Below are 12,478 nucleotides of genomic sequence, written 5' to 3'. Positions count from 1 at the left end.
GAGCGTCAGCGAGCTAGACATGCGTAGGGATTAAGACAGAGATTGTGCCCAGAGAAGAGAAACAGCTGGACATGCCATCAGACAAGGACATTCTTCATAACATCAGGCGTGCTTGTCCAGGGAAGCACTACTGAAGAATATCTGCCCTTATTTTATTTTTGTTTGTTTGTTTGGTGTACTTGTTTCTATTTTTCATGTAGGTTCTTCATATCTTCTTTATTGTGTTCTTTTCCTCAGTTTTTATAACTTTTATTAACTCCGGGAAAGCTTCACTTTCTTTGTCATGGTGTCTCTTCACTGCAATGGAAACCTTAATTAAGACAGGCAGTATAAGAAACTGAGACAAAAAAAAAAAAAAAGTCAGGATGATAAAAGCCCATGGAATGATCTTGGAGAGTGTGTTTAGGAGCCTGGGTAAAGCTAATTTATTTCCACGGAGGAAAAGGACTCTGTGGGCAGAAGGAGCTGAGTCAAATCCCAATAGCTCAGGGCTCTCATTTCCTCCCCAATTGAGTTCCTTGTTCTTGAATTATAAAGACTCTGTGTGTGATCTATTTTGTTAGCTTTGGTGAACCGCACTTCAGGCTTTTAGTCCTACTGGGAACAGTTAGGATTTTATTTGTTCTGTAATATTTTTTTTAACCTTTGAAGACTGTGTCCTTGTGGTATCACTTTAATTTCTTAGATTTGACATTTTCTCTATAATAAATACTAGTTTACAGTTATTGCAGATGTGTCTGTTTCCAAGACAAAGAGTATTTTTCTTTCTCTTTCTTCCCTCCCCCCCCCTTTCCCTTTCATTTCCTCACCACGGTCAATAATACTTTTGCATCTAATTCTGGGGCCAAAGCAATGAAAAGGTGGCTGTTTTATTTTACTGAAGTTTTTTTTTTTTAACTTTTTTTTTTCAGTGCCATTTCATGGCTTTAAAAGAAGGTGGTTAGTGTGTCTGTTTGAAATGCTATAGAGATTAAGCTGTGTAAGTCCTCTCCTCTCTGCCTAACAGAATACATAATTACATGTCCTTTCTCTTTCTAGGCTCCTTTGCTGTCCTGAGTCCCTTTCTAAGCTTTCAACTCTTGTTTCAATTAAACAGGGAAATTCACATCCCGGAATAAAAGGCTTGCAAAGCCACCCTGTTGGTGCTTGTTTGAAACGGTGATAATAAAAGGCTTAATCTTTTCTGTGGCCCCTTGTTTTACATTTAGGAAGCCCTGCCCTTATGTGTTCTGTAGTGAACTTTCCAGGTTAAATGTCTTCATGCAGCATCGTCTTAGTTTCAAAAGCAAAGGGAGCCTTAATATTTATTGCTGTTGTAGCAATGTATTTTCCACTGGCAACTGTGGGGTGAGCCTCAAAATGTTGTGCTTTGTACCGAAGTGAGAATCAGTGATTTCAGGAAAGCTACCTGCTTCTCTGGTCTTCTCCATTCTCCCCCCTGTTCTTCTGCTCTGTCTTTTCCTTGCTCCGTTCTTTTCACAACCAGTGTCTGCCCACATGGCAACCAGTATGAAGCCTCCTAAGAGCATGAGGCTACACGGGAAACTGTTGGCTGTTAGGATGCCTAGCCTTGTAGAGCAAGAAGTCAGATATGTAGAAAAGGCAAGCAAGATACCACATACTCTGGGACCTGTCAGAATCGAATCTAGATGTCACAGAGAAAAGATATATATCTGGAAAGGGGTATTTGACTTAAGCCAAAGAGTGAATTGAGATTTGCATAGCAGAGGTTTTATAAAAGTTGCTTGTTTTAGTTAGGGTCACTATTGCTGTAATAAAGCACCATGACCAAAGCAACTTGTGAAGGAAAGTGTTTATTTGGCCTATGCTTCCACATCACCGTTTATCATTGAAGGAAGTTAGGGCAGGAACTCGAACAGGGCAGGAGCCTGGCGCAGGATCGGATGTAGAGGCCATGGAGGGGTGCCGCTAACTCTCTCACTCTATGACTTGCTCAGAACCCAGGACCATCAGCTCAGGGCAGCCCCACTCACAGTGGACTGGGCCCTCTCCTGTCAACCACTAATTAAGAAAATATTCTCCCGGTGTTTCTCAGTCAAAGCTCCCTCCTCTCCAATGACTCAACTTATGTCAAGTTGACATAAAACTAGCCAGGATGGTATGTATTTGAGATGGATAAAAGAAATGAATGATTATATTATAACAAGTGAACTGGTCTTGGATAGTGACTAGAGATCCATTTATGCATCAACACAGAGGAGGATACTTAAACTTTTTCTGTAAAATTCTAGACAGTAGACATGTTAGTCTTTGCAGACCATATGGTCACTGACACAACTCTCAGCTTTGCCAGTGTAGGAAAAGTATCCTTAGATTCATAGATGAATAAATTTGACTGTGTTACAAGAAAATAAAATTTAAAAACCAGACAGTGGGTCAGAGTTGGTGTGCAGGCTGTGATTTTCCAGAACATGATGGAAGAACAGGATTAGAGGGAAATAGGTTGCATGGAAAAATGGTGGCAGAAGCCAGAGGATTTTGGATGCTCGCCTTGAGCTGGGAATCGATACCCTCTTTAATGAAACCAAGCCTGGTATATCTCTCCCCAGAGTTAGAAATACACAGACATTCAGATTAGAACCAGATGTTTTCTATTTGTAGCCTAAGATAGCTGTATGCTAAATTAAGAACTATCTGTGACTGAACATTAAATGCATTAACGTGGTATATGGAGAGCAACGTGGCCTCCGAATGCCCCACTGAGGTCTGAGTTGGGTCAGAAGCAGGAATGTGCTATCTTTAGAGTTTTTACTGTGACTGCACCTTAGGAAGGGACCAAAAGGTCAGGTCGTAGAGAAAACCAGACAATGCTCGACCAGGCCCTCTAGGGTCTCTGAACTCAAAATATCAAAATGCTCCTTGTTTAAAATACCAGTGTGAACTGATTCCAAAGTAGATGTTAAGTCCATGTCCTGGCTATTTATAGGAATTGTTAGTATTTTAGTTCTGAAGCAACTTCTGCTTCATTTCACTGAATACTGTGTTAGGAACTCTAGGAGGTGCTTTGGTCTGTGTCAGTGAGGCTTGTACTTCCACCATCCTCAGAAATTCTGCAGTTTTATCCTCCTCACATGTACGTTCCCTTCTAGCAAACCTTCCTCAAGGCTCCCTTGACACTATCCCAGGGTCCTCAACACTACCCCAGGGTCTCCAACACTACCCCCAGGAGCCCCAACACTACCACAGGGTCTCCAACACTACCCCAGGGTTCCCAACACTACCTCAGGATCCCCAACACCACCCCAGGGTCCCCAACACTATTCCAGGATCCACAATACTACCCTAGAATTTCCAACACTACCCCAGGGTTCCCAACACTACCCCAGAATCCCCAACACTACCCCAGGATCCCCAACACTACCCTAGAATCCCCAACACTACCCCAGGGTTCCCAACATCACCCCAGGAACCCCAACACTACTCCAGAGTTCCCAACACTACGCCAGTGCTGATGTGACCTAAAATCCGCAGTCTCTGAGTGAGCATTCATTGAATGAATTCACAGTGGCAAGTGCTTGTCCTTATTCATATAAACATTTTTAAAACTGTATTTCTGTGCTCTTCGTTGCTTCCTATTTTTCATGGAGGATTATATAATTTTCTAAAGGCTTTTGGATTTGTGTTCTTAAAGTGTGTCCTGCTCAGTTTATAAAGGCTTCTATTTTGGTATTATATTTCTAGGTAGGCATTGCAGTGTATTTCATGAAATTACTGTAGTTGCTTCTAGCATACTGGGGAAAACGTAGGCTGGTTTTTGCACCAGAGAAATCTGGACCTGCAGTGCTGTTGTCTGCGCATGGAGTAACCTACATATTGGATACAACACAGTGAGATGTTGCCAGATTCTCCCGGAAAGAAGTAGGTTTATACTTTTTTTCACCCATCCCACAGCAAGATGTTAGTATCACCCAAATATATGGATAGAAGTATTTTTTGAGGTTTCTTCTATTTTATATTATTTTATTTTTCTTGCTTTTGTGCTTTTATTGAGCTATGTATTTTTCTCCATTCCCCTCCCTTCCTCCCACCCCCCCTTCTACCCTCTCCCATGGTCCCCATGCTCACAATTTACTCAGGAGATCTTGTCTTTTTCTACTTACCGTGTTGATTAGATCCATGTGTGTCTCTCTTAGGGTCTTTATTGTCTAGGTGTTTCAGGATTGTGAATTGTAGGCTGGCTTTTCTTTGTTTTATGTCTAAAAGCCACTTATGAGTGAGTATATATTTTATTTGTCTTTCCAGGTCTGGGTTACTTCATTCAATATGATGTTTTCTAGATCCATCCATTTGCCCACACATTTCAAGATGTCTTTATTTTTTCCCCCTGTGTAGTACTCCATTGTGTAAACATACCATTTTTATCTCTATCCATTCTTTAGTCAAGGGGCATTTAGGTTGTTTCTAGGTTCTGACTATGACAAATGATGCTGCTATGAATATAGTTGAGCACATGTCCTTGTGGAATGATTGAGCATCCTTTGAATATATACCCCAAAGTGGTATTGCTGGGTCTTGAGGAATGTTGTTTCCTAATTTTCTGAGAAATCGCCATACTGATATCCAAAAGGGCTGTGCCAGCTTGCATTCCCACCAGCAATGCAAGAATGTTCCCTTTTCCCCACAACCTCTCCAGCGTAAGTTGTCATCAGTGTTTTATCTTGCCTATTCTCCCAGGTGCAAGATGGAACCTCAGAGTTGTTTTGATTTGCCTTTCTCTGATGGATAAAGATTTTTGTTGGCAGTAGTTTCTGTCCCACCCAGTCCTGCAGCCATTTAGCCCCGAAGAAACAGATGTCTACATTAATTATGAACTGGTTGGCCTCTTAGCTCAGGCTTCTTATAACTCTTATAACTTATGTTAGTGGGATCGCTGTGAGTTTCTTTCCATTTAGCTTGATGTTGGCTGTTGGCTTGTGGTATATTGCTTTTATTATGTTTAGGTATGTTCCTTGTATCCCTGCTGTCTCCAAGACTTTTATCTTGTAGGGATGATGTATTTTGTTGAAGGCTTTTTCAGCATATAATAAGATGATCATGTGTTCAGTCTGAGATTTCCTCTTGGTGGACTTTTCCTGTGACAAATATGAAATGCCCTCCTTTGTCTCTTTTGATTGATTTTAGTTTGAAGTCTTTTTTTTTTTGATATTAGGATAGCTATACCAGCTTGTTTCTTAGGTCCATTTGATTGGAAAATTTCTTCCTAACCCTTTACTCTGAGGCGATGACTGTCTTTGAGGTTGAGGTGTGCTTCTTGTATGTAGCAGAAGGATGGATCCTGTTTTTGTATTCACTTTGTTAGCCTGTGTATTTTTATAGGTGGATTGAGTCCATTTGTATTAAGGGATATTAATGACCAGTTCCTGTTATTTTACTTTTTGTTGGTAGTGATGTTATTGTGTGTGTGTTTCCTTTCTTTGGGATTTGCTGCCGTGAAATCATCAGTTGTATGTGGATGGAGCTAACTTCCTTGGGTTGGAGTTTTCTTTCTAGTACTTTGTGTATGACTGGGTTTATGGCTAGGTATTGGTTAAATCCAGTTTTGTCATGAAATATCTTGTTTTGTTCATTTATGGTGAATGAAAGTTTTGCTGGGTATAGTAGTCTGGGCTTGCATCCATGGTCTCTTAGTTTTTGCAGTACATCTATCCAGGACCTTCTGGCTTTCATTGTTTCCATTGAGAAGTCAGGTGTAATTCTCATAGCTTTGCCTTTATATGTTATTTGGCCCCTTTCCCTTGCAGTTCTTAGTTTTCTTTATTCTGTATGTTTGGTGTTTTGAGTTATATTCTGCTGTTTATGCTTGCATTTTGGTTCCTGATCATTTTCCTGTGTTTTCTGTTTCCAGAATTCCCTCAGTTTGTGTTTTCTTTATTGTCTCTAGTCTCTATTTCAGTTTTCAAATCTTTGTTTTAAATATTTATTTATTTATTTATTTATTTATTTGTTTATTATGTGTACAATATTCTGTCTGTGTATATGCCTGCAGGCCAGAAGAGGGCACCAGACCCCATTATAGATGGTTGTGAGCCACCATGTGGTTGCTGGGAATTGAACTCAGGACCTTTGGAAGAACAGGCAATGCTCTTAACCTCTGAGCCATCTCTCCAGCCCCTCAGTTTTCAAATCTTAACTCATTTCTTTCATATGTTTGATTGCTTTTTCTTGTTTTTTAAAAGGGATTTTTTGATATCTTCCAATTTTTTGTTTGTCTTTTCCTCCATTTCTTTGAGAGAATTTCTTATTTCCTTCTTAAGGGCCTCAAACATTCCCTAAAGTTATTTTTTAGGTTATTTTTTTTCTACTTCATCTGTATTGGGGTTCTCAAGTCTTGCTGTTTAGTTTTTGTTGATGTCATGTTGAGTGTGTTCTTACCTTGTCTACTGATCTTTTCCTCTGATTGGTGTAGTTGGGGCTGTGTCTCTGGTGATCACTCTTCCAGATGCTGGTGGATCCGAGGCTCAGATGGTTGCTCCTTGTAGTGGAAGCAGGGCCACGGTTCCAGTCACTGGGAAGTCCTTCTGTATATGCATTGCTTTTGTTGATTTTATTGGTTAATAAGGAAGATGCTTTCAGCCAATGGTGAAATATAACTAGGCTGGAAGAGATATATATAGAGAGAGTAGACGGAGTCAGGGAGAAGCCATGTAGCCGCCAGCTGGAACCTTGCTGAGGAGCCTCGTGGTAAAATATAAAATAATAGAAATGGGTTAATTTAACATGTAAGAGCTGGCCAATAAGAAGCTAGAGCTAATAGGCTAAGCGGTGATTTAATTAATATAGTTTCTGTATGGTTATTTTGGTTCTGGGCAGCCAGGAATGAACAAGCAGTTTCTCCCAACAAGTCACTCTAGAGGTTCTAGACTTGAACCTGCTCCTGTGCAGGTGGTTGGCTTGGGCTAGCTATACATATTTTTAAAAATCCTTTCCAGGCTCTCTTGCTTCCCATTGAGGCAAGCAGTCTTGGCTTCTTTTCTTCTCTCTTTCTTCTCTGTCTGTCAGTCTGTCTGTCTGTCTCTCCCTTCTTCCCCTCTACACTCCCTTTTAATAAAACTTCACATCTCCCCTCCCCAAATCCTTTCCAGAATTTGACTTACCCACCCTGTAGAATAGGAAACTGTTCTTTTAAAAGGACATTTCTTTATACTGATTTAATATTCACTGAGTTTTGGTGATTCACACCACTTAATACACATGATAAGTGGTAATCAGTACTTGTAGGATCGGGCTCATCAATATGTGTTTTATTTTAGTTTTTTTTTCAACATTTAAATTATATGTTTCCTAGTGCAGTTGAAATCATCTGTTATTGGACCATTTTTAAAACCAATGGTGACATATTGAAAGGAAGATTATGTGGGCATGAAATAATGATTATAATTAAGAGACGGAGAAAATAATATGCTCACCAAAGGCTGAATAAACAATGGGGAAAAGTAGGCAGATCATGGAGACAACTGCTCTGCTGGCTGAAAATCATATACATTTAATCATGGGATCTGCTTCATGTCATGGCTGGGTATTTTTGTTGGGAGAGGGAGTGGGGAAGGGGGTGCTGTGGATATGTAGTGCTTCTGGCTGCCAGTGCTGCCTGCTTCAACAGCTGCCCTGTGGAAGCCAACATTCTATCTAATTCACAAGCAGGTAACTCTTCACAACTTGTGCCTTTCAAATCGTTTTGATGAGACTTTCAATGTTCTGCTCCTTTCTCCTTTGAAAATGCTTTTGCTGTAGCTTATACTGGGTTGAGAGATAAACCATGTTCAAGGATTGAGGAAAGAGGCCCAGAGATCACAATGAGTGTTTGCTTTTAAGGATTTGGGGGTGTAGACCAGTACATGTGATGAAGGCCACCACTAAGGGATAATGTGGGACAAAGAGTGTGGGAGGTGGTATCAGAGGCACTTCCTGGCTTCATTCCTTGCCTTAACGTTAGGAGGTACCTATTAGATTTGCTGAAGAGGATAACATGTAGTTCCAGCAATGAACCCAGTGTGTGTGTGTGTGTGTGTGTGTGTGTGTGTGTCTCAGAAAATGCCCATGTTTGAGGATGCCAGCTTCACTAGGTGGGTGTGGGGAGGAAACAACCCCAAGACCAAAGATGGTTAGTGTTTCTCCAAGCTGGACTGGAGAGGAACTTGCTAGCCAAGCCTCCTCGTGTCCTCAGCTTCCTGGGTGATTGAAAGTGCAGCTACGGGGATGTTGCCAGGGAGCAACACTGTAGTGCTGATAATCGTTTCTCCCCCCCAAGAACGTTTTCTGATCACATATGTAGAACATTCTGGGGGAGGGGTTGTTTTACATCATTTTATCGGTCGAGCCCAGCTTTGGGTCAGCTAGAGCCAGTGTTTTTATTTTGCTCTCTGTTCTTTCATAAGCTCAGCACAGATGGGATTTTCAATTATTTTGTGAATTTCTTTAAGGATCTTACCCACCCAATAGGATTTTTTTTTAATGAAAAGCTCATCAGTAATAGTCATGTCAACAGCCAAACATATTTGCATTAGCTTCATTTTTTTACCTTAAGTAATTATCATTCTCCCAGTGTTCCAGACAAGCATGTGGCCTTCAGGGTGACAGACCTGTGGTCACACACATACCTAAAGATAGCACAGTGGATCTTGGCTCACTCCAGAGTCTGCTCACAGCCTGATGTGGTGCTTCCTCCCGAAGGCATGGCCATGGTGCACATTCTTTGTCTTTGCCAGAAACCACGAGGGATAAACCCCAGCGAACACACAGTCAAGATCTGCCCTTGAGAAATAAGACCAGAGGGTTCAGCAAAGCTGGATTTAACCCTCACGGTCCTCACTTTAGAGTGGTGTGATATCTTATGTGAGTAAAGAAGAATGTTTTTGGGGTTTTCTTTTTTTAGATTTTGGAAAAAAGTTTCTGTGTGATATTTCATGTAGTTGAAACGGTAACACATTTCCTGCCTCCCAGCTAACAGAAGATGAAGGAGCTTGCCATGAATGGGTGTATTCAGTTAGTGTTAAGATTCTGGTAGTTGGAAGCAGACAAAGTAAAGATGTATTTTCCTGAAGAGCAGTTCGCCGCTCTCCTTTTAAATGACAAAATTACAATAATAACACCATGCTTATTAATAATAAATATAATTTATTTTGTTTTACGAAGAATAATAAATTAATTGGCTGGAATGGTTTTATCTTTTTGTACAGTCATTAATATGTACCTCCTAAATTAAAAAAAAAAGCTTTGTCTTGTTATTCAGAAGTACTGAATCACACTTTAATATGTGATGCCATACATTCTAGGGTTCGACCTGATTCGGTTTCTGTGTCTTTTTCCCCCCTTCCAGTGTCTGTATTTATGCTAAAAGTTCAGGTGAATGACATCATCAGTCGCCAGCGCCTGAGTCAAGCCGTTGTGGAGGTGTTTGTCAACTACACGAAGACGAATTCTACCGTGACTAGAAGCAATGGAGCAGTATTGATCAAAGTACCGTACCAATTAGGACTCAGCTTAACCATCGTTGCTTACAAAGATGGCTATGTCTTGACGCCTATGCCTTGGAAAACCGGAAGGATGCCAAGTTAGTACTTCCGTGGTATTTTGCATTCACAAACATAAAAATCTGTTGCGCTGAAAGTGAGAATACCTACAAGAACCCCATATGTTTAGAAGGAAAGAAAAACTTGTAGAAAACACTCTTTGTCTGTTTGGGATGCCAAAACAAAACACGAATTAGGCAACTGTAAAGAACAGAGAGAGAGATTTAACACAGTTCTGGGGGTGAGGAAGACTGAGGTTGAAAGGGCAGTGGGTTTCATGTCTGGTGCACCTGCTCTCTGATTTATACAGCTACGTTGCCTTTTATAGCCATCACCTTCTCACTTTGTCCTCACATGGAAGAAAGAGTCTTTGGTGCTATTTTTTAAGGCAATCTCATTCCATTGATGAAGCCATCCCCACCTCCTTAACACCACAGCTTTCTTTGGCAGTGAAATTTAGGTTGACAAAAATCTTGGGATCATTGCAATCATGAAGACACTTTATCTTCCACTGTGGCTGGTGCATTGCCCAGTTGTGGACGCCTGTGGTGATTCTCCTTTCCTGCAAAGGAAATTCTCTGATGAGGGCTGAGTTAGGCACTGTTCTAGCTGTGTAGCAATATATCATTAGCCGTCAGTCTATTGCTTTGCTCCGTTAGCAGAATAATCATAGTAACTTGCCTTTAGGGCCCATGACCCATTTAGTCTCGTGCTCTTGGCCACTTCAGCAATGTCAGGTATGGGTTCCATCTCACAGAATGAGTCTTAAAGTTCAATAAAGTGGTTGACTGGTCCCATAATATTTGTGCCACTATTATACCCGTCTATCTTCCAGAGGAGTCTCTGTTGTAGGTTTCAGGATTTGTAGCTGGGTGATACTGATGACTACCCCTCCTCTCTGGTCGTGTGTGGAGCACTTTCCAGCACCATGGATGATAGTCAGTAGGGGTGAGGCTTCTAGTTGGTCATCCCTCAGTTTCTACACTGATAGAAGTATGTGATGTATGTGATGTCTTCAGCAACAGACCCTTTACCATTAAGATATGAGAGTAACCAGCAGCCTTGGCAACTGTCTCTGATGTTTGGGGATGATGAGCTATAGGACCTCTTTGTCCAAGAACTCAATAAGATGGAACCATTCCTGGCACTGAAGGATTTCCTTAGTGGTAGAAGATCTCTGGTGGAATTTTGTCTTTCCCATTATATGATGATGCAATTTAAACTTCTTTCACATTTGTATATATTTTAGGCAGCTTCTACACTAGTAGGTTTCCATACAGCTTTGGAAGGCCTTTAGTGTTACTGCCCCTCCCCATATTCGCCCCTTTCTTCTGCTCTCCCTCCCCTCCCATTTAATCTTCCTATTTGAGTTTCCCCTTTGTTTCTTTATAACTTCATCCTATTTCCCTTTCCTTTGAAGGTCCTGTCCTCTGCCCTAGACCCTTGCTAAGTACCTTAGCCTCTGTGATTATTTTAATTGAAACACACACACATATCTAAAGCTTTAAAACTAACATCTGTATGTATGGGAAAACATACAATATTTGTCTTTTTGGTTGCTGGTTACCTCACTTGGGATGATTGTTTTCTAGCTCCCTCCGTCAACTTACCTACAAGTTTCATTTTCATATGTGTGTGTGTGTGTGTGTGTGTGTGTGTGTGTGTGTGTGTGTATGTACCCTTTTTTCATTATCCATTCACCAGCTGGTGGACATCAAAGCTGTTTCCAGTTTCTGGCTATTATGAATAGAGCCTCAGTGAGCTTGGCTAAGCAAGTGTCTTACTAGTAGGATGAAAAACCCCTTGAGGCACGCCACACCAGAATGATGCCTCGGTTACCCCTACGCGCTAAACATTGTGATCGTATTGTCCTGTTTTACAGTCTATTCTTCAGTTACGCTTTCACTGTTCCCACAAAGCCAAGCAAACATATGGCTCTTTGAAGACACTGTTTTGATTACTGGAAAATTCGCTGGTAAGTACACCACTCTTTTGCTAAGGAAGTTCTTAGAGTGATTATTTTATAAGAGAATCATGGTTGATTATAACTTGGCAAAAGTCCAAGTTGGGTCCTGATGGTACATTGATCAGAACCAGTTCATATCTTATTATAAAATTATATTTGTGGGCATTGAAAATAGTTATCTCCAGTACCCACTGCACACGGGACTATATGCTGTGAGGAATTACTAGAAAACGCTGTCTGCGTTCACTGTCTTGTGTCTGTCTTTTATGGGAGCGGAAACAGTGACAAGGACAGCCATGTTTCCCAGACCTCTATGCTCCCTAACTTCCTTTCCTCCTGTGCCTCCAGTGTGAATCTGGCTGCTAGTGAGGGAGAGACCAGTGACTGGGGAGCTCCGATCTCCTAAGCAGCCTTCTCTGGGGTACTTGGTACTTGCATGTCCCCTAAAAAGAGTTCAAAAAGCCTTGTTTGGGGGCGCTGGTTCAGGGAGTAGTCCTCCCTCCTTTCCCAACTACAAATATGACAGTTTGACCCTTTATTTATATCCATGTGCCCTTTGGTTGTTGCTTAGGGGAAAACTAGACATTCTGCTTCTCTTTTGATATCTAATGCCTTTATAAATTACAACTATTTGTTGGATTTGTATTGGCCGATTAATGTTCAGCACTAACACAATAGAAATGACTGAAAAGGCAGAAAATCTTCTTGAATCAATCAAGAGAGGCGTGACCTAAAGAATTGCTTGTGAAAATTCACATTTAGGAGAGAATCTATGCAGTACCAAGGTATTAAATAAAAGCACTTAATAGGACTGAAGTGAGAACCTGAACTTGGGCTTGATTAATCTTGGAGTGACTTATGAAGTAAGGCTTTGGACCCTCTTTCCCTAGACTTTTGAGCACTTGGTACTTACTGCTAGCATGTGGTGGAATATGATGTGGAGTTTTGTTTGGAGATTAGAACGTGAAAAGGAACTGCATGG

The 12,478-nt window shown here is 41.0% G+C and overlaps 1 protein-coding gene across 4 annotated transcripts in view; it reads left to right on the top strand.

Moving 5' to 3' along the window:
* Fam171b (family with sequence similarity 171 member B) overlaps positions 1-12,478 on the top strand; it is a 47,953-nt gene that overhangs the window by 20,475 nt on the left and 15,000 nt on the right. For 3 of the 4 annotated variants that reach the window (XM_050120715.1, XM_050120737.1, XM_050120721.1), the window contains 2 exons: positions 9,338-9,571; positions 11,413-11,505. In XM_050120715.1, coding sequence (XP_049976672.1) covers positions 9,338-9,571; positions 11,413-11,505 — 327 coding nt within the window. Of the gene's footprint in view, positions 1-5,698; positions 8,854-9,337; positions 9,572-11,412; positions 11,506-12,478 lie in introns of those variants that run through there. The other variant, XM_050120728.1, reaches the window with a different exon arrangement.

Source organism: Alexandromys fortis, unplaced genomic scaffold, assembly GCF_014885135.2.
Source record: "Alexandromys fortis isolate MF-2015 unplaced genomic scaffold, M_Fortis_MF-2015_v1.1 scaffold_8_1_9099942, whole genome shotgun sequence".
Taxonomy (NCBI): domain Eukaryota; kingdom Metazoa; phylum Chordata; class Mammalia; order Rodentia; family Cricetidae; genus Alexandromys; species Alexandromys fortis.
Note: the sequence above shows the minus strand (reverse complement) of the source record. Positions and strands in the feature narration are given on the sequence as shown.